Source organism: Sorex fumeus, unplaced genomic scaffold (assembly GCF_029834395.1).
Source record: "Sorex fumeus unplaced genomic scaffold, SorFum_2.1 ptg000073l, whole genome shotgun sequence".
Taxonomy (NCBI): domain Eukaryota; kingdom Metazoa; phylum Chordata; class Mammalia; order Eulipotyphla; family Soricidae; genus Sorex; species Sorex fumeus.
Genome location: NW_026606130.1, coordinates 15,570,058 through 15,593,395, shown reverse-complemented (window position 1 = coordinate 15,593,395; position 23,338 = coordinate 15,570,058). Strand labels below are relative to the sequence as shown.

The 23,338-nt window shown below is 36.6% G+C and overlaps 1 protein-coding gene across 7 annotated transcripts in view; it reads right to left on the bottom strand.

Annotated features, from left to right (window-relative positions):
- ARHGEF9 (Cdc42 guanine nucleotide exchange factor 9) overlaps positions 1 to 23,338 on the bottom strand; it is a 480,567-nt gene that overhangs the window by 253,164 nt on the left and 204,065 nt on the right. For all 7 annotated transcript variants that reach the window (XM_056130045.1, XM_056130050.1, XM_056130046.1 and 4 more), the window contains one exon: positions 8,610 to 8,789. In XM_056130045.1, coding sequence (XP_055986020.1) covers positions 8,610 to 8,789 — 180 coding nt within the window. The remainder of the gene's footprint in view (positions 1 to 8,609; positions 8,790 to 23,338) is intronic.

The window sequence follows — 23,338 nt, the reverse complement described above, 5'->3', positions numbered from 1 at the left end:
AGAAATTCAAATAAAAATACCCCAAGAAACATACTGATCAAAATGACCAAAACCTTAGAGAGAGACAAAATTCTCAAAGCAACAAGATCAAAGAAAGAAATTGCTTATAAAGGAGCATCCTTAATATTCACAGCTGATTTGTCTGATGAAACCCTCATGGCCCTAAAATAGTGGTGAGATATAGTGAAAAAACTCAATGAAATAAATGCCTCACCAAAAATACTTTACCCAGCGAGACTCTCATTCATAACACAAGGAACAATACACAGTTTCACAGACAAACAACAGTTCAGGAACTCCATAGACTCAAAATCATGGTTACAAGAACAACTAACTGGGCTACTTTAAGACAAGACAGGCCCCTCAAGTACACCTAATTTCAACAGAAAAATGGGACAAAACCCCATAACCATAATCTCTCTCAACATCAATGGGCTAAACACACCAATTAAAAGTCACAGAGTGGCAGGATGGATTAAAAAATTGAACCCAATATTCTTCTGCCTGCAAGAAACACTTATCAATAGTCAAAGCAAACTCAGGCTCAGAGTCAAAGGCTGGAAAACAATCCTACATGAAATCAGCTCCCCAAAAAATCTTGGGTCGCAATCCTAGTATCAGACCACATTGATTTCAGACTGAAGAAGGTCACAAGAAATAGTGAAGGCTGATTACTGATCAAGGGATCTGTACAACAGGAAAAACTTACAATACTATATGTATATGCACCTAATGAGGGACCAGCTAAGTACTTAAAACAACTACTCATAGACTTGGACAAAGACATCTATACAAGCATAATACTAGCAGGAGACTTCAACACCGCATTATCACCTCTTAATAGATCAACCAGACTCTAGCTTGGCAAGGACATACTTCATCTGAAGGAAAATTAAAGAAAGGGACTTAGTAGATATGTACAGAACACTTCATTCTCAAAACCTGAATATACATTCTTCTCAAGTGTACATGGAAAATTCTCCAAGATAGACCACGTGGTGAGCCACAAAATATACCTCCATAAAATTAAGAAGATAGATAGTTTCTACAATCTTCTCAGACCACAATGCGTTGAAATTAGAAGAAAATCACATACACAAACAGAAAAATAAATCAAACATCTGGAAATTAAACAGCTCTCTCTTAGAAAACGAGTGGCTTAGAAAGGAAATCAAAGAGGAAATCAAAAGATTCCTGGAAACAAACGAAAATGAGGACATGAGTTACCAAAACTTATGGGGCACAGCAAAAGCTGTGTTAATAATAAAGTTTATAGCTCTTCAAGCATTCCTCAGGAAGGAGGAGCAAGCCCAGAAAAATAACCTAAACTCACAGTTTAAGAGTTTGGATAATGACCAACAAAAGGAACCCAATCTGAACAGGAGGAAGGAAATAATAAAACTCAGAGCAGAGATTAACGAGATGGAAACCCAAAAAACAATCCCAAAGATCAATGAAACCAAGAGCTTTTTCTTCGAGAAAATAAACAAGATTGATAAGCCTCTAGCAAAACTCACAAAAAAAGGAGAGAGAAAACCCTAATAAACCGAATCAGAAATGAAAAGAGGATCATTACAACAAAAACTACAGAAATTCAAAGGATACTCAGGGAGTAATTTGCTAAGCTTTATGCTACAGAACTCGAAAACCTCGAGGAAATGGGTAAATTCTAACATTTCTATAGCTCACAAAGCTGAACCAAGAAGACCTGGAATACCTTATCAGACCCATCACCATCAATGAAATTAAAATGGTAATAAAAAGTTTTCCCAAGCACAAAAGTCTTGGCCCAGATGGTTTCACTAGTGATTTTCTGCAAATCTTTAAAGAGGACTTACTCCCAATCCTCTTTAAGTTTTTCCATGAAATTGAAATATCAAAAACACTTCTGAACAGTTTCTATGAATGAAATATCACCCTGATAACACATGCAGACAGAGATACCACAAAGGAACAGAACTATAGGCCTATATCCCTGATGAACTCAGAAAACATCATCAACAAACTATTATCAAATAGAATCCAATGACCCATCAAAAATATACATATGACCAGGTAGGATTCATCCCAGGTTGCAAGAATGGTTTAACATTCCCAAGTCAATCAACATAATCCATCATGTCAACAAAAGAAAAGATGAAAACCGTATGATCATATCAATAAATGCAGAGAAAGCATTTGGCAAGATCCAGTACCCGTTAATGATGAAAACTCTAAGCTAAATAGGCATTGAAGGAACTTTTGTCAATATAGTCAAAGCCATGTACCACAAGCCCACACAAGTATCATTCTTAATGGGGAAAAACTAAAATCCTTCCCTCTATGATTGGGCACAAAAAAGGTTTGTTCACTTTTGCCACTCCTATTCAATATAGTACTACAAGTCCTGCCCATTGCAGTTAGGCAAAATAAAGGTATCAAGCAAATACAGATAGGAAAGGAAAAGATCAAAGTATCACTATTTGCAGATGATATGATACTATACTTAGAAAACCCTAAAGATTCTACAGCAAAGCTGCTAGAAACAGTAGTTCGGTTTAGTAAAGTGGCAGACTACATAATCAACACCCAAAAGTCCAAGACTTTCTTATATACAAATAACGAAAGAGAAGAAAGAGACCTTAAAAAAACAATCCCATTTGCAATAGTACCTCAGAAGAACAAGTACCTAGGAATCAGCTTAACCAAAGAGGTGAAGGACACATAGAAGGAAAATTACAAAACACTACTTCAAGAAATAAAAGAGGACACTAGGAAATGGAGACACATCCTCTGTTCATGGATAACATTATCAAACTAGCAATACTGTCCAAAGCACTATACAATTCAATCTGGATACCCATGAAATTTTCAAAGAAATATACAAAACACTCCTGAAATTCATATAGAACAACAAACCCCACGAATATCTAAAACAGTTATCAAAATAGCAATACTGCCCAAAGCAGTATACAAATTCAATCTGGATACCCATGACATTTTCAAAGAAATATAAAAAAACATTTTTTAAATTCATTAGAAAAATAAATCCCCACAAATATCTAAAATAATCCTGGGCAAAAGAAGGTGTGAGGAATCACCCTCCCCAACTTCAAACTGTACTACAAAGTAAGAGTGCATGGTACGTGGCTAGAAACAGACCTGCAGACCAATGGAACAGAGTCAAATATTCTGTCACAGGCCCCCAAGTATTTGAAGACTTAATCTTTGACAAAGGAGCAAGAAATGTGAAGTGGAACAAGGAAGCCTCTTCAACAAGTGATGCTGGGAAACTGGATATCTACCTGCAAAAAAATATGAACTCTGACCTTTGTCTAATGCCAGACACAAAAGTCAGATCTAAGTGGATTAAAGACCTCAATAACAGACATGAATCCGTAAGGTACATAGAGGAAAATGGAGGCAGAACTCTCTACGACATTGAAGCTAAAAACATCTTTAAGGATGAAACAGCACTGACCATGCAAGTGGAGGCATACATAAGAAAATGGGACTACATCAAACTAAGATGCTTCTGCACTTCAAAAGAAATAGTAACCAAAATACAGAAAGAGCCCACAGAATGGGAAAGAATATTTACCCAATACACATCTTATAAGGGAATAATATCCAGAATATACTAGTAGAATTGTACAAGAAAAAAAACCCCTCCAACTCCATCAAAAAATGGGGAGAAGAAATGAACAGAAGCTTCCTCAAAAAAAGAAATACAAATTGCCAAAAAGCACATGAAAAAAAAAAATGCTCCACATCGCTAGCCATCAGGGAGATGCAAATCAAAACAACAATGAGAAATTATCTCATCCCACAGAGACTAGCACACTTTCAAAAGAACAAAAGCAACCAGTGCTGGCATGGATATGAGGGAAAAGGGACACTCACTGTTGGTGGGAATGCCCACTAGTCCAGCCTTTCTGGAAAACCATATGGACAGCCCTGCAAAAACTAGAAATTGAGCTTTCATATTACCCCCCAATACCACTTCTAGCAATATATCCCGTGGATGCAAAAAAGCACAGTAGAAATTACATCTGTAACTATATGTTCATTGCAGCACTGTTTACAATAGCCAAAATCTGGAAACAACCCAATTGCCCTAGAACAGATGAATGGTTAAAGGAACTTTGCTACATCTACACAATGGAATACTATGCGGTTGTCAGGACATATGCAGTCATGAACTTTGCTTATGAATGGATAGACATGGGGAGTATCCTGCTAAGTGAAATGAGTTAGAAAGAGTCACAGGCATAGAAGGACTGCACTCATTTGTGGAGTATTAACAATATAAAATTAGGCTGACTCCTAAGGACTGTAGATACACGGGACAGATAGATTGCTCCATAGCTATAAGCCTGGAGCTAAGAGGAGAAGGCAGCTGGAATACAGAAGGGATCACTAAGGAAAATATGGCTTGAGGAATTGGTCAGGATTGGAGATGTGTGCAGAAAGTAGATAAAGGACCAAACATGATAACCTCTCAGGGTCTGTATTGCAAGCCATAATGTCCCAAACTAGAGAGATTATGGGAATTATATCTGCCATGGAGGCAGAGAGAGGTCGAGAAAGGGGGGTTATATCGGGGATATTGGTGGTAAGGAATATGCACTGGTGGAGGAATAGGTGTTTGATCATTGTGTTATTGTAACACAAACATGAAAGCTTATAACTATCTCATAATGATTCAATAAAATTAGCAAAAAAAAAGAGAAAATTTTATCAGTTGAACTGAAGTAGATGGGGTTCTTGGGAGAGGAGAAAATATTGGTATGGGTGTGGTATTGGAATTATGTGCATGAGAAACCTAAATTAATAACAGACTCGATAAATATTGGAAAATTCCTCCAATTTATCCTGGGAATTTAACCAACAAGAAAGAAAATATATGTTCTCATAAATATTTCTGTGTGAATGTTCAGAGAACGGTTATTCATAATAAAACTACAAACAACGTAGATAAACTGAGGAATTTGTTTCTATATTCAATAGAATATTACTATGAAATAGAAAACCAATTAATGATAAATGAAACAGCCTAGATAGATACCAAAATATAGTGTCAAGTGATAGAAGTTCAACATTAGAATTACTCTTGTTTGTAAGATCATTCTAAAGGGCTAGAACACTTGCTCTGTTGATCCCTGGAACCACATGTTCCACAAACATGGTGAGAATAGTGTATAATAGAGCCTGTAATAGCCTTCAAGCAGTGCTGGGTATGATCCAGAAATTTAAAAAACTCAAACTGTATAATTCCATTTTATGGTACATGTAAAATATAAATGTATGATAAATAAAAGTATATCTCTGCTTCCTAAGACCTATATGTAGAAAGAGATTGACTATAAAGGGATAATAAGATAACTTGATAAAGCAGAGGTGAACTCTATATCTTTTATATGATGGTATTTTCACAATTATGGGTATATTTTAAACTCAGCAATTATGTGCTTAAAACTGGTGATTCTTGGGGCCAGGTTACAGGTACAGCAGATAGGTTGTTGAGGCTGATCATGTTTAATCCATGGCATTATGGTCCCCAGAGCTCCGCCAGGGTTGCATGTGATCAGAAAACCAGAACTAACACAAGAACAAAACCCTAGTGACTAATTTTATGTAAATTATAGCTACACAAAATGAATTAAATTAAACTCCATAAGTGTATGATAAACAGTCCATTTTTATTTATTTGATTTTGGTTTGGGGAACACATTAAGTGTTGCTCAAAGGTTATGCCTAGCTCTTCACTCAGGAATTACTCTTGGTGGGCTCAGGGAACCATATGGGATTCCAGGGATCAAATCCAGCTTGGCCACATGCAAGGCAAGTGCTTTACCCACTTTACGATCACTACTGCCAACCAATCTATTTTTAAAGGGAAAATAAAGGCCAGAGAGGGGTTAAGGCAACTGACTTGCATGTAGCTGACCCCAGTTCAATCCGCAGCATCACATATTGTTCCATGAGCACTGACAGGAGTGATCCATGATCATAGATCTAGAAGTAATCGTTGAAAAACCACTGGGTGTAGGTGCAAAATAATAAAATAATTTATAGAGTAAATAAATACAGTAAATAGGAATGATAATATACCATAGTAAGCTAGGTTTATTTTGGCAAACTAATGTTTATTTAACATGAAAATAACTCAATGTGAATTCACATTAACATTCTTAAGGCTAAAAAGTGTACGCTCATTTCAATAAATTAACTGTTTTTGTCCCCCAGTAGACCTTTGATGACATCTTGAGGCATGTTTGGTTATCACAACTTGAGGGTAGCTGGCATAAAATGGGTAGAGACCCAAATGTTAAGTGCCTTACAACACACAGGAGAGGGTACACTAAAGGAAATCTCTCCTATATTCTACATTTCACATTCAAAATTATGTTTATTATATCTATGTACATCACTGAAATTTGTATATATCAAGTCTGATGTTCCCAGCTATATCGGTGATTAAGATGACAGGATGTGTAGTTTATGGTGACTTTAAACCCGAAATACTGATACCCGAAGGCCAAATACTACCACAGTTATGTAATTGCTCTATCTCTGTGCCCTCTCCCAGAGCAAAAAATCCAATACAAAAATGTTCATCCAAATATACTAAGGCCCTCGGATGTATATAAGTCTAGCCCAAGTAGATTGAGATATTTAGGCATTTGACCAAAGAATATTGTTCTTCTCATGGTTACTGGTTTTAAACAATAAATATTGTACATGGAGGACAGTGTATGCTCTGTGTGGCTATTCGCTGCCTAACGCCACACTTTTTCTCCCTTATTACTGTCCCTTTCCTTAATCCTCTCAGTTTTTATACTTTAAGCTTGTTTATCAGGGGCTGGTTCTGGTCCACATTTTTATAACAGTTGTTTCTTATTCATCATCCATGTGATCAATACCTAAGTTGCTTCTAACTGTACTCCACTACAACCAAAACCACCACACATTCAAAAGTCTTATAAATTCTCCCTTATGGACCTCTTTGAAATTGTCAGTGTCTAGGATATATAATCAGCAATAAAATTAATATGTCATATGAAAACTTAACTTCCATAAATCCTGTCCAACGTAAGGGCTGAAGCAGTCTAAATCTTATGCTGAAAACAGTTAACATAGTAGGTCTTAAGACAACTATCTTTCAAAAGAACTAGTTAAAATATTAGCCATTCTCTGGTATCTCATAAGTCAGAGTTTAAGATAGTTCTCACAAGAGTTCTCCCTGAGAAGAGAAACTCACTCACTGTATCTAACTAGTTGTATGAACAATATAGTTTGGACTAAATACCTGCTTTTAGTATGGAAGTCCACAATTTTTGGTTCATGTTAAACAGGCTATCCACATGATCACCTCCTGTCCCTAAATATTAGGCACTAAGTTCCTAATGAATTCCCTTTCTAGACAGTGTTCTACTTGAATTGCATTGGGTATTCTGTGGTATTGTGTATTCTGTGGGATTCCAATGGGAAAGTACACTTAAAAAGTGTCTGGTTTCTCTGAAATTTATTCCATGGAACTTTCCCTGTTGCTGATTTTGCTATGTAGCCTTCAGCTCTAAAACACATAACTATTCTATGCTGAGACACACAATTCTTTAAAGTAAATCACCACCCATGGGGGTAGTCTTAGAAATGTCAACTATACTCATTTCCATTAGAAAAGAATTTGAAAACTTGCTTTTGGCTGCATACAATGATTTGTTATTTAAATTTTGTGCCATGTAAAGGTGTTATGATATAAAATAGGTGAAAGAAGAATTTTTAAAGACACTAGGAAATCTGTGAATAATACTCAAAAGATGTTAGAGAAACCAGAGATATATAGTAAAACTATCATATATTCCACCTAAGAAAGTCCAAAAAATGCAACTTACTTAAATAAGGTTCTTCAGTAATTACAAACATATTCTTTTTTGGTTACCAGAATTAATTTCTCTAAATAATGCACTCTATTCACCTATACTTATTACTTCTTTCCCAACAGTGCTCTCCTCTAAATGCCTTGCAGGGGCCCATTTCTTTTCCCATGTAAAACTAGTCTCCTCTCTTTTTTAGATTCATGAATTCTCCAAGTGGTGAATATTTTATCCTCCTCTCCCAATACTTTGTCCTGTGGAAACTGAATATCCAACTGGTTCCGATAGCACAGCGGGTAGGGCGTCTGCCTTGCACGCAGCCAACATGGCCGACCCGAGTTCGATTCCTCCGCCCCTCTCAGAGAGCCCGGCAAGCTACCGAGAATATTCGATATGCCAGACACAGTAACAACAAAGTCTCCAATGGAGACGTTACTGGGCCCGCTCGAGCAAATCAATGATCAACGGGAGGGCCTTTACTTTACTTTTACTTTACTTAAAATATAAGTCAAAGATAAAGCTTACTGATAACTGTCAAAAAGCAGAGAGAAAATGAAGGGTGATTATCGAAATCTAAGGCAAACTTCAGCAGCTTTCTAAATTCACAGATCCTGGTAAGGGGCAAAGGGCAGGAGAATCCATTTCCAACCACAAAGATAAGCATCTGAGCAGGAATAAACAACTTAAACTGCTTCCACACATTTCTGAAAAAAAAAAACCTCCAATATTATGAAAGAGAAAAATACTTACATGCTCCAGGAAGCAGGGTCCTATTTCACTGAGATGTGGGTCATCATTGTTGTATTGTTTTTCCAGGTCTCTCACGAAGCCCATCTGAAATCTGTAGATATCTTCAATGTTTCCAAAGATTATCTTCAGTTGCTCATCACTGAACATGTCCCTTCTCTTCCGGCATTGCTTCAGATAACCCTACAAATAAAAGAAAATACCAGGCTGAGGATAGTCTTAAACATGACTAGGACTTGAAAAACTCAATTCAGGTTCATGAATTAGACACAGGATAATCTGTTTTTGCATATTGATTATTTTACATATAAGAAAATTCAGGATTATATGCAAAATGCTTTGTATGCAATAGGTATTTCTTATCCATTTCTTGTATATCGATTTATTATATATAATTGCTTGTTCTTATATATTACCTATATTAAGAAATTGACATATATACACTTCTTACATATCCATTTCTTATATATTAATTTCTTATCTGTTTCTTAAATACAAAAATCCATTTTGCATATAATAAAATTCAGAATTATATAGAGCTCAAGAAAAGGTCTTCAAAATATAGATTGTTGTTCATTGTTACACATGATACGAATAATATACTCTCTTTACAGAAGCAGATTAAGCAAATACGTCTTTATTAATTTTTAGTAACTGCTGGTTTAACTGCATCCCTACATATACCTAAAACCCTATTTTCTTTTGCTTTTTGACTCACGCCTAGCAATGCTCAGGAGTTATTCCTAGCTCTGCACTCAGAATTTACAATTGGCGGTGCTTGGGAGACCATCTGGGATGCCAAAGACTGAACCCAGGTTGTCCATGTGAAAGGCAAACTCCCAACACATTGTACTATCCTCCGGCCAAAAAACAACCCTATTTATTATAGTATAGGTCCAAACTGTTTTAGTAACATTGGCAAAAGTTAGTCAACAAAGATTCAGAAAGATAAACTCAAAAGGGAACGTGAATTTGTTTTTAAAAATCATTACTTAAAGTGATTATCTTGGACATATAAAGTAGTTTTCCAGGACAGATTATGAAATATGCTACTGCAACAAGTGCACAAGATCCCTGACATTGTGCTCTTTTACAGGTTCAAGACACATTTTAATTAATATATAGCTAGCAAGTGATTAAATTAATTAGCACCGTAGCACTGTCCTCCCACTGTTCACCAATTTGCTCAAGCGGGCCAGGCACAAATGTCAGATCAAAGTGGACTAAATACCTCAATATCAGACATGAATCTATAAGGTACATAGAGGAAAATGTAGGCAGAACTCTTCACGACATTGAAGCTAAAAACATCTGTAAGGATGAAACAGCACTGACCATGCAAGTGTAAGCAAACATAAATAAATGGGACTAAATCAAACTAAAAAGCTTCTGCACTTCAAAAGAAACAGTAAGCAAAATACAGAAAGAGCCCACAGAATGGGAAAGAATATTTAGCCAATACCCATCTGATAAGTGATTAATATCCATCCAGGATATACCAGACACTAGTAGAATTGTACAATAAAAAAAACCTCCAACCCCATCAAAAATGGGGAGAAGAAATTAACAGAAGTTTCCTCAAAAAAGAAATACAAATGGCTAAAAGGCACATGAAAACATGCTCCACATCTCTAGCCATCAGGGAGATGCAAATGAAAACAACAATGAGATATAATCTCACACCACAGAGACTGACACACTTTCAAAAATAACAAAAGCAACCAGTGCTGGCATGGATGTGGGGAAAAAGAGACACTCTTTCACTGTTGGTGGAAATGCCCACTAGGTCCAGCCTTTCTGGAAAACCATATGGACAGTCCTGCAAAAACTAGAAATTGAGCTTCCATATGACCCTGCAATACCATTTTTGGCAATATATCCTGAGGACGCAAAAAAAGCACAGTAGAAATGACATCTGTACCTATATGTTCATTGCAGCACTGTTCACAATAGCCAAAGTCTGGAAACAACACAATTGCCCTAGAACAGATGAATGGTTAAAGATACTTTGCTACATCTACACAATGGAATACTATGCAGCTGTTAGGAGAGATACAGTCATGAACTTTGCTTATAAATGGATAGACACGGATAGTATCATTCTAAGTAAAATGAGTTAGAAAGAGATCGACAGACATAGAAGGACTGCACTCATTTGTGGAGCATAAAACAACATAACATGAGGATGACATCTAAGGACTGTAGATACACGGGACATATAGATTGCTCCATAGCTGGAAGCCTGCCTTATGAGCAAAGGGGAGAAGGCAGCTGGAATACAGAACGGATCACTAAAAAAATATGGCTTGAGGAATTGGTCAGGACTGGAGATGTGTGCAGAAAGTAGATAAATGATAACCTCTCAGGGTCTGTATTGCAAGCCATAATGCCCAAAAGTAGAGAGAAATTATGGGGAATCATGGCTGCCATGGAGGCAGAGGGAGGTTTGGAAAGGGGGATATTGGTGGTGGGGAATGTGCACTGGTGGCGGGATGGGTGTTTGATAATTGTGTGATTGTAACCCAAACATGAAAGCTTATAACTATCTCACGGTGATTCAATAAAATTAAAAAAATAATTACTATGAATTGGGCCTGGAGTAATATCACAGCAGGTAGGGTGTGTGCCTTGAATGCAGTGGACCCGAATTCGATTCCTAGCACCCCCTATGATCCCCTGAATACCGCCAGGAGTAATTCCTGAGTGCAAAGCCAGGAGTAACGTTTGTGCATCGCCTGGTGTTACCCCAAAAAGCCAAAAAATGTACTGCTATGAATTGTTTTGACAAATATTTGGAGAATCTAGAGGAAATGAATACATTTTTGGACTCATATAACCCTCCAAGTCAAAATTACAAGGAAACAGAAGTACTGAACAGACCAATAACTATCTAGGAAATTGAAGTTGCACATCTAAAATCTCCCTCCAAAAGAAAAGCACAAATTCAGATAGGTATCAAATACTAAGTTCTTCCATTATTTTAAAAATACCTACTTCCAATCCTTTTCAGGTTCTTCGAGAAATACAAAAAACATGAGTCCTCACAAGTTTCTATGAGGAAAACATAACCTTTCCACAAAAAAGAAGAGATATACCTAAAGAAGAAAGCAATACCTCTTTATCCCTGATGAATATAGATTCTTAAATATTGGCAAATAAAATTCAAAATTAAATAAAAGAGATAATACATCATGTAAGTATGATTGCTCCTAGGGATGCAAGGATGTTTATATATATACTCATCATGAAAAATAAGGCACTATAAGGCACAAGAAAAAATAAAAGTTATAGAATCACAAAAACAGATGGAGAGAAAGCATGTGACAAGATTCAAAACAGAAGATCAAAAAATCTCTCAATAAAATGGAGATAGAAAAACTTTCATCAATATATTAAATCCATTTACCATGAACCCACAGACAACACTACATTCAGTGGTGGAAAGTAAAGTTTTCTGACTATGATCAGGCACAAGACAAGGATGATACTCACTACTATTATTTAATTCAGTATTGGAATTCTTGACCATAGAAATTATGCAAGAATAATCAGGAGCATCCAGATTGGAAAAAGAAATCGAACTCAAATTAGTTACAGATGGCATTATACAATAATTAGAAAACCCTTAATCACTTACTTAATCACTTAACTTCCCGTTAGTCGTGGATTTGCTCGAGCGGGCGCCAGTAACGTCTCCATTTGTCCCTGTCGCGTGCTAGTGTAGCCCAATGGAATCTGTTCACTCTGGGAACATGAAGAGCCTCAAACCGATAGTTCATGGTCTCGATAAAGAAGTCTGACCATCTGGTAGGTGGACGGCCACACGGTCTTTTGACATCCCCTGGAATCCAGTCAGTAACAGCTCTAGTCCAGCAGTCGTCTTTAAATCTCATTACGAGACCAGCCCATCTGATTTCTGACACCTTGGCAAATGAGACAGCGTCCATGATTCTTGATCATGGACAGAGGTCGAAACTCCGGATTCTTTCTCTCATTTGAGTGAAACGTGATATTCCAAGCATAGCTCTTTCAATTCTTCTTTGGAAGATCTGAATAGCATTCTCATCCTGTTTGCTTAGGGCCCAGGTCTCTGAGGAATATGTTAATGCAGGAAGAATAGTGGAATCAAAGAGATGTGCCTGGAGCCGGAGGTTCTTTGTCCTCTTAGCTATTTCTTCCAGGTTCTTGAAGGCATTCCAAGCCGCTCTCTTCCTCCTGCGCAGCTCAGGTGCCAGGTCATTTGTCATGTTGACTTCTTGACCTAGGTACACATAGCTGTTGCATTCGGAGATGGTCGTTCAATTGAGAGCGAATGGGGCATCAGGAACGAGGCTGTTTCTCTTAAACATTGTCTTCGTAAGATTCAGCTGTAGTCCTACCTTTCCACACTCATGGTCAAAGTCGGCCAGCATTTGTGCCGCTTGGCTGATGTTTGGTGTTATTAAAACAATGTCATCAGCAAAGCGGAGGTGGTGTAGTTGCCAACCATCTATCTTCACTCCCATTCCTTCCCATTCCAGTCGTCGCGTGATGTTATCGAGGGTGGCACTGAAGAGTTTCGGTGAAATGGTATCACCCTGCCAAACCCCTCTCTTGACATCAATGATTACTTCTTTGTAGAATGGTGAGATCCTGGTAGTGAATCCACAATACAGCTCACAGAGGATCTTGATGTATTGGGCTTGAATGCCCTGATTGGCTAGGGCTTCAATGACCGCTTCCGTCTCAAAAGAATCAAAGGCCTTCTTTAAATCAATGAACGTTAAACAGAGCGGCATCTTGAATTCCCGAGAAACCTCAATGAGCTTGGTTATCGTGTGGATATGGTCGATGGTGCTGAATCCTTTGCGGAACCCGGCTTGCTCGCATGGTTGTCCTTCATCTAGTGTTCTGCCAATCCTATTTAGGATGACTCAAGTGAACAACTTGTAGATGACAGACAATAGGCAGATCGGGCGACAGCCCTTAAGATTTTAAAAATGTCCATTGAGACTGGCACTCATCAAAACGATAAACAGCTGGTGTTTGTGGGATGTAGGGGAAAAGGGACCCACATTTGCTTTCTTTAGAATGTCAACTGATCCAGCATTTTTTTTTGCTTTTTGGGCCACACCCGGTGATGCACAGGAGTTACTCCATGTTTATGCACTCAGGAATTACTCCTGGCGGTGCTCAGGGGACCATATGGGATGCTGGGAATCAAACCCGGGTCGGCTGCGTGCAAGGCAAACACCCTATCCTCTGTGCTATCACTCCAGCCCCAGATCCAGCATTTTTGGAAGTCACTATTCAGAAAAGTTAGCATTTGAACTTCCATATAACCCAGAAATATGAGCCAGAAATCAGAATATACCCCAAGGGTCTAAAAGCACAATCCAAAAAAGACATTTGCACTCTTATGTTCATTGCTACAGTATTCACAATATACAACATCTGGAAACAACTCAAACGCCCAAGAACAGATGATTGGATTAAAAAACTATGATATATATCATATACATATATATAAAGTATGATATAATATATTTTACTCATCTGTAAGAAACATAAATTCATGCAATTTGCTGCTATGTAAATGGATCTTAAGGGTATCATGTTGAGTGAAGTTTCTCAGAGAAAGAGGGCTAGACAAAAGAATGATCTCTCCCATATGTGGAATACAGAGACATCGTGAGGAAATAGCAAGGCACAAAAGGCAGTAGAAATCAAGAACAGAACTGTTCTTCAGTAGGAAGTTTGGCACTGGATTTGAGGTGAGGTGCATAAATTAGAGAAGGAATAGTATTGGAAAGAAAAAGTGCCTATTCTATAGGCAGGAAGGGAGGGAAACTTGGAATATTTATTGGTGGAGGGAAGTGGACACTGGTGAAGTGATTGGTTTTGAAATATTGTATTCCCGAAATATAGTCATGAATAACTTTGTAACTGTGTGATTCACCATGATGAAAAATAAAAAAAATTAAAATCTAGAAATAATACACATTTAATGTCTATTTTTAGGCAACAATGGGCTATTAAGTCAATATACAGAAATCTGTGCCATTTCTATATGTAAATAGTGAAAGAGAAAAGAAAACAAAAGAGAGATAAATTAAAAAGCATTTCATTCACAATTGTTCATCACAAAGAAAGGATCTAGTTTAACAAGAGAATGGAAAAAATTATATAAAGAAAACTAAAAATCGCTAAAAAAAGGAAATAAAAGACAATACATAAATTGAAAAATCTATCCTCCTTTTCGTGGATTACAAGGACTAATATTGTTGAAATGACATTCCTACCCAAAACACTTTAGAGATTAAATGATGCCCTGTAAATATGCCAACTAATTACTCAGAGATGTATACCAAAAGTTGTTGAAATGTATAAGGAGTAATATCCCATCTCACGAATAAGTTCTATTTCTCTAACTTTAAACTATAATATAAAGCCATATTAATCAAAAACAGTGTGGTGCTGGAATGAAAACAGACTCTCAGAAGAGACTTTCAGACCAACCAATGTAACAGAATTAAGTGCCTGGAGATAAATACTTAGATATACTAGCATGTAATTTTGACAAAGTAGTAAAGAGTATGTGGTGGAGAAGAGAAAGCCTGCCTCTTCAATAAATACTGCTGGGAAACATGAATGGTGTTGGGAAAACAATGAATTTGTATTTCTATCTCATATCATGCAATAATGCATTTTAAAGTAAATTATATAATTATATATCAGTCACAAATTCATAAATTGTATTGGAGAAACAGGCAAAAACCTTCAAAGTAAGCTAGAAGCATCTCCAATGATTCAATGCACTGACTGACCAACGGAAGTAAAAGTAAACTTCGGGGCTACATTCAATTAAGAAGCTTCTGCACTGCAAAAGAAACATTTGACTAGAGTAAAAAGATACCCTAGAGACTAGAAGAAAATGTTTTCCCAGCACTTATCTGACAAATGATTAATACCCACACATATAAAACATGTATAAAATGTAACAAGATATAAATAAACAACTCCATCATAAAATGGGGCAAAAGTTATAATAGAAACGTCTCCAAAGAAGACTTACAATATGCTCTGCATAACTTATCTTCAGGGAAATGTAAATAAAAACTAACAGGATATCATTTACATCCAGTGACAATGACAGATATAAAAATTATAAAAACATGGGGCCAGAGAGATAGTACAAAGGGCAGGGTGTGTGCCTTGCACGTGCCCCCAATTTCAGACCCTGGCATACATATAGTCTCCAGAGCCTTTCCACTGCCAGCAATGATGCCTGCGTGGCCCCAAAACAATCAAACAAAAACTACAGAAAACAACTAGTTTGGTGTGGAAGTGGAGAAATGAAATCTCATTGAAAGCTGATGAATCTGTCAACATATTCAATCTTTCTGGAAAACAATATGGACACTTCTCAAAAAATAAGTATATAATCCAATAATTTCATTTCTAATCATCTACTTAAAGGGCCCAAAATATTCTCAAAAAGCATTTTTTTCTCCACTGCCAATTGTTCATGGCAGCACAATTCACAATAGTCAAAATCTAGGAAATATCCTAAGTTTCCTGAGAGAGATGACTATATAAAGAAATTATGCTATACATATATATATTAAATGGAATACTTTTGGGCTATAAGATATATCATTCTGATGTGTGGCTATGTGCATGTGGCTATATGTTTCCGCATGCTGCTATGGGGAAGTATCTAGACCATATCAAGTTAAATGAAGTAAGTAAGAAAGAGAGGACCACATAAAATTACCTTTCTCACATGTGTGATATGAAGGAGCAAAGTAAGGGAATAAAAAATGGTTGAAAGAAACAGAGACTGAGAAATAGTCTAGTGAACAGCTGTGCCATGGTGGCAGATGGTGGTGGGGATGTTGTTTGGCAGGGGAATGCACAGATAGAAAGTCACTCTGGTAGGGGATCACTCTGATAGAGGTATTGGAACTTTGAATGTATGAAACTCTATCATTATCTGCATTATAAATTGTGGTGTGTAAAATTAAAAAGTAGACATAAATAAATTAAAAAGTAATCTAGAAAATATTACCCATGATTTCCCCCTTCTTTCCTGTTGTGGAATACCAAATATATTATTCATATAAAATGAAGTCATTAAAATATTTTAAAATAAAAATAATAATTAATATCTAACATTTATAAGGAATTCCTACTTATCTGAAAGAAAAATATAAGAAAACACATGGAAATTGTGAAATAGGGCATGGCATTTTCTAGTTATTATGACTAGGCAGGGGCTAGGGAACCCAGATACTCCTAAGTTGATCACTTATGATGACAATGTCCTTTATTCTTTGATTTTATTATACTACACAAAGTTATTCTGTGCAATGTGCTATGGTTTTATTTATGTATTTCAAGATCTTAAGACAATTAGAAAACTTTGGGATGCAATTCACAAATATAAAAACCATAATTACCAACAAGTTAAAAAACATTAAGAGACTTGAAGTATCATAGAAAAGTAAACCAAAAGTAGAATTTTTTTTACTAATTTATCACTGAGTTACACTACTTAAAAGTTTAAAATGTAATTTATACTTCTATGTGTGTAGGACTCTCTAATCCACCACCAAATTTCTAGTATCATTTCACTATCAAAATGATCCATCTAGTTTTCCTCTAGCAACTACCGTAGTTTAACAAAGTTTGTTAATTTTGTTGCCTTTTTTCTTATTTGTTTAATTTACATATATCCTACATTTGTTAGTCTTATTTCATTTTATTACGTTAGCAAAAGCACTTCAAGTTCTAGTCATTATTTTCGTCCTGAAAGCCATAATTTAATCTTTGTAGCAATAGAGAATTATTCCACTAAGTATATATACACAGCTACTTTATGCAGAAATCTGTATATGATTGTTTATGTTTATTAAATATTTTAGCTATTTTTCATAATGCTGCTAATGAATACGGAATATACCTATCTTTTAAAATTAGAGTTTTTACTTTGGTACATCTACACAATGGAGTACTATGCAGCTGTTAGAAAAGATGAAGTCATGAAATTTACATACAAGTGGTACTACATGGAAAGTATCATGCTAAGCGAAATTAGTCAGAAAAAGAGGGACAGACATAGAAAGATTGCATTCATATAGGGAATATAAAGTAACAAAGTGGGAGACTAACACCCAAGAATAGCCAAGATAAGTACCAGGAGGCTCACTACATGGCTTGGAGGCCAGCTGCACATGCTGAGGGAGAAGGCAGCTCAGGTAGACAGGGGAGCACCAAGTAAAGGGTTTTGGAAGGACTCTCCCAGGATGTGAGATGCATGCTGAAAATAGACTATAGACCTAACGTGATAACCACACAATGCCTCTTTTGCAAACCACATCACCCAAAAGGAGAGAGAGAACAAAAGGGAATGCCCTGTCACAGGGGTGGGGTGGGATGGGGTGATGGGGGGTGGGAGGGATGCTGGGAGCACTGGAGGTGGGGAATGGGCACCGGTGGAGGGATGAGTACTCAATCATTGTATAACTTAAACCCAAGCACAAAAATTTGTAAGTCTACAACTATACCTCATGGTGTTTCACTAATAAAACTTTTAAAAAAGGGATTGTACAGTGAGAACTACTACTATAAAATCTGACTGTATTTCTCTAACAGGCAAAGTTTTAAATCATCTTTTTGCCTACTGGATTTTTATATTACTTTAGGTATTGTTTTATGTTGAAAATATCATGGATGGTTAAAGTCTACATTGGTCATAATTGAAGATCACATTTATTGGAAGGTGTGAAATTTTAATTATTTCATATTTCCTTGATGACTCTCAAACTATAAAGGTAAAATATCATTACTCATACTCTTAGTTTATTCTTTCCTTCATATTGTTAGTATAAGTGTAAGAACATGTAAAATAGTAATTCAGTTAATTACACCAAGTGTAATGTCGACATATTGGTGCACAAAGTAATGAATGAATTATTTAAGCATCAGGAAAAAATAAATAAAATTAGAGTTTTTATATCTTTTGAGATGACAAGGAATGATATTGCTGAATTGTAATTACAATCTCATGTTTTTACAGAATCTTCTTAATTTTTTCATAATGACAATTGATTTTCTCATCAACACTGTAACAGAATTTAATAAAAAATATTTACTGATGAAAATGGTTGTGGAGTACCAATACAAATATCTGATAAAAGGTAATCCAGCTTCCCTAGGGACATTTTAGGGTAGAACTTAATTCAAAGGTATGAAATAACTGATATTATCTTTCCTAAAAGTGCCAGATGAAGCAGAATTGTAAGGCAACTTGAGCTTTAATACTCTGTTCTGCTCATTATTTCTTTGTTTATATGGTTATATGGTCTGATGTAAAACTAAGTCCGGGATGTTTCATATTACAATTTATAAAACAAAATGTCTTTTTTGAGAACACATTAAGATAATATTTCTTTTACTTGCTTCACTGAACAACTTTAATAAAAATCACCTTATTTCCTACTTTCTTATTGATAAAATAGGGGTATTTTTATTTATTTTCCTAAAATCACTACCTGTTCCCAGAAGATAAAAAAAGTAGTTCTCTAATATGTAGAAACTTTACATCACTGAATGAGGTGTGGAATATTTACTCTAAAAATGTAAGTGCAAATAAAGAGACTCAAAAATAAATCTCAAAATCGATCTACTAGACACAAAAATGTCTCTCACGTTTGCTCCAGGCTGAAACCTCCAGGGCAACCTCAGAGCAGGGTAGGCCAATTTCCAATCCAACAAAGCCCAGACAGCAGCTCCCACACCCCATAGATACCTCAATGCCTCCAGCTAGACTGTCCAGTTAAATATTCTGGATTTTCTGAAGCAACATCTCCAAATTCAATAACACTGATATCCCTGCAGTAGTACATCAGATTGGATGGGATGTAACACAGATTCCAACCAATCACAATTAAAATATACATTAAAACAGAAAGTATAACTTGAAACAACTTAGTAAATCTTCAGATAAGGACTTAATGTCCCCTTGGTGAGATACAAAATTTTTGGTTTTTGTTGTTCATTTTCTAATATTTGTTCTAACATTATTTTCTTTTTTCTTTTTATTTTTATTGAATAACCATGAGATACAGTTACAAAGCTTTCATGTTTGAGTTTCAGTCTCACAAAAGATTGAGCACCCATCCCTCGGTGCACATTTTCCACCACCAATATCCCCAGTATCCCCACTATCCTGACTCTCTCCCTGACTCTATGGCAGACAATTTCCCCCATACACTCTACTTTGGGGTATTATGGTTTGAAATATACATACTGAGAGGCCTTTATCTACTTTCAGCACACATACTACCATACCGAACGATCCCTCCAACCATCATTGACTTAGTGATCCCGTCTTTATTCCAGCTGCCATCTCCCTCAGCTCATGAGGCAGGCTTCCAACTATAGAGCAATATTCCTGGCCCTTGTGTCTACTGTCCTTGGGTGTCTGTCTCATATTATGTTATTTTATATTCCACAAATGAGCACAGTCATTCTATGTCTGTCCCTCTTTTTCTGAATCATTTCACTTAGCATGATACTGTCCATGACCATCCACTTATAAGCAAAATTCATCACTTTATCTTTCCTAATAGCTACATAGTATTCCATTGTATAAATGTACCAAAGTTTTTTTTTTTAACCAGTCCTCTCTTCAGGGGCACTCAGATTGTTTCCAGATTCTGGCTATTTTGAACAGTGCTGCAATGAACATAAAGGAGCAGATGTCATTTCTACTCTGCTATTTTTGCATCCTTGGGGTATATTTCCAGAAGTGATATTGCGGGGTCATATGAAAGCTCAATTTCTAGTTTTTTAAGGAATGCCTATATTGTTTTCCAAAGAGGCAAAAAGGTTAAACCAGTCGGCTTTCCCATCAATGATGGAATAGAGTCCCTTTCTCCCCACATCCGCAGCAGCACTGGTTGTTCCTGTTCTTTTTGATTTGTGCCAGTCTCTGTGGTGTGAGATGATATCTCATTGTTGTTTTGATTTGCATCTCCCTGATGATTAGCAATGTAGAGCATTTTTTCATGTGTCTTTTGGACATTTGTATTTCTTTTCTGAGGACACTTCTGTTGATTTATTCTCCCCAGTTTTTGATGAGGTAGAGGCTTTTTTTTCTTGTGCAATTCTACCAGTGTCTTGTATATAACCCCTTATCAGATTGGTATTGCGTAAATCTTTTCCATTCTGTGTGGTCTTTTTGTATTTTGGTCACCGTTCCTTTTGTGGTGCAGTAGCTTCTTAGTTAACATATTCCCATTTTCTTATGTTTGTTTCCACTTGCTTAGCCAGTGGTGATTAATCCTTAAAGATGTTTTTAGCTTACGATTCTCAAAAAATTAGAAATTGAGCTCCCATTTGAACTAGCAATACCACTCCTGGGAATATATCCCAGAGAGGGAAAAAAGCATAGTCGAAGTGACATCTGCACTTGTTTGTTCATTGCAGCACTCTTTACAATAGCCAAAATCTGGAAAAAACTCGAGTCCCCAAGAACAGATGACTGGTTAAAGAAACTTTGGTACATTTACACAATGGAGTACTATGTAGCTGTTAAAAATATGAAGTCATAAAATTTACATGCAAGTGGTACTACATGGAAAGTATCATGTTAAGCGAAATGAGTCAGAAAGAGAGGGATAGACATAGAAAGATTGCATTCATCTGGGGAACATAAAGTAACAAAATAGAAGACTAACACCCAAGAATGGCCGAGATTAGTTCCAGGAGGTTTACTCCATGGCTTGGAGGCCAGCCCCACATGCCAAGGGAAAAGGGAGATCAGATAGAGAAGGGAGCACAAAATAAAGGGTGTTGGGAGGATCCTCCCAGTATGGGAGAAGCATTCTGAAAGTAGACTATAGACCAAAACTGTCACTCAATATCTCTTTTGCAAACCACAACACCTAAAAGGAGAGAGAGAACAAACAAAAGGAAATGCCTGCCACAGAGGCAGGGTGGGATGGGGGGATGGAGGGTGGGAGGGATACTGGGACCCGTGGTGGTGGAAAATGGGCACTGGTGGAGAGATGGGTATTTGATCATTTTATAAATGAAATCCAAGCACAAAAATTTGTAAGTCTACAACTGTACCTCATGGTGTTTCACTAATAAAAAATTTTAAAAAATGCCTTTAACTTCAATGTCATGGAGGGTTCTGCCTACATTTTCCTCCATATACCTTAAGGAGTCATGTCTGATATTGAGGACTTTAATCCACTTTGGAGATACACAATTTTCAGAAATATCCTTCTACAGAAATATTTTTATCATTCTGTTAGCCATAGCACAGCGGGTAGGGCGTTCGCCTTGTGGGCAGCCAACATGGCCGACCCAAGTTTGATTCCTCCACCCCTCTCGGAGAGACCGGCAAGCTACCGAGAGTATTGGATATGCCAGACACAGTAACAACAAAGTCTCCAATGGAGACGTTACTGGGCCCGCTCGAGCAAATCGACGATCAACGGGAGGGCCTTTACTTTTTACTTTTATGCAATATAGAATAAATTACTTTGGGCCTTCTATTAGGGGAGGCTTTTGGGGTGTTTGGGATAATGGAGTCAATGGTGGAGGGAAAGTAACGGTGATGGTGGGATTGGTGTTGGAATAATGAATGCCTGTAAAAAATTATGTTGAATAACTTGCAAACTATGGTATTTTATTTAAATAAAGTGGTGATAAAGATAAGAATAAATCATTCTAGCTCCTGGAATGCATGGACACATATGCAAATGTGTGACTCCTTTAAATTTCTTACTACTGACAGTCCAGTAGGAACACATAAAATAAGATGTGAAAGTTGCACAGACACTATCAAACTCAATGAGAGAGAAAAAAAGAATAACTTACACAGAATGCTTAACCAGCACCAACCAGCTCAGTAAATCCACAGACAACAAGTTTAGTAACACCATTGCGAGAATAAAAATTAGCAGGAATTGACTTTTATTGATCTATTTTATATTCCTTGTTGTAACAAGAAATATAGTAAATAACTCCGTGCCTGCCAAGGGGGCAGAATTTTGTGGGGTGCAAAATGATAATGTGTGCTAATGTGTGCTACCATAATAATGAGCAGTGCATCCAAGTGTGCTGACACCACAGCTATGTGCAACCTCAGAGAGTCAGCACTCGAGCAATCTCAGATTTACTATATCCTTGTGCAACTTCAGAGAGGCAGGGAACTTGTCCCATCCCAACCTTACCAGCAACAAAACCCCAACTAAAGGGGGTATTTTTACATTATATTGTGTGTTTTAAAAACCAATAAAATGTTCCTTTTTGTTCCTGCTAAGGGGATAATTTTGGGACTGGGTAGGAAGCTGAGGACATTGGTGAAAAGAAGGTCACACTGGTGATGGGACTAGTGTTAGAACACTGAATGCCTTTAACAACTATATTATTAACAACTTTGTAAATTATGAAGTTTAAGTAAACTATCAAATAAAAGCAATATGATTAAATATGTACAAACAAGAATGGGAAGTGTTTAGGTATCTCCCTTAATCAATAGAAAGTTCAATCATGACTTTTTAAACACATTAATGCTTAAGATAGGGCTGGAGTGATATGCCTACTTGGCTACCAAAATTGAGTTCCAGATAATTCATAAATGATATGTATCAATAGCACAGTTCCCATTAGGGGGAATATGCTTAGATCAGAGTATGAGCCAAATATCAATTAAAGAGTCAGTCAGTGATCAT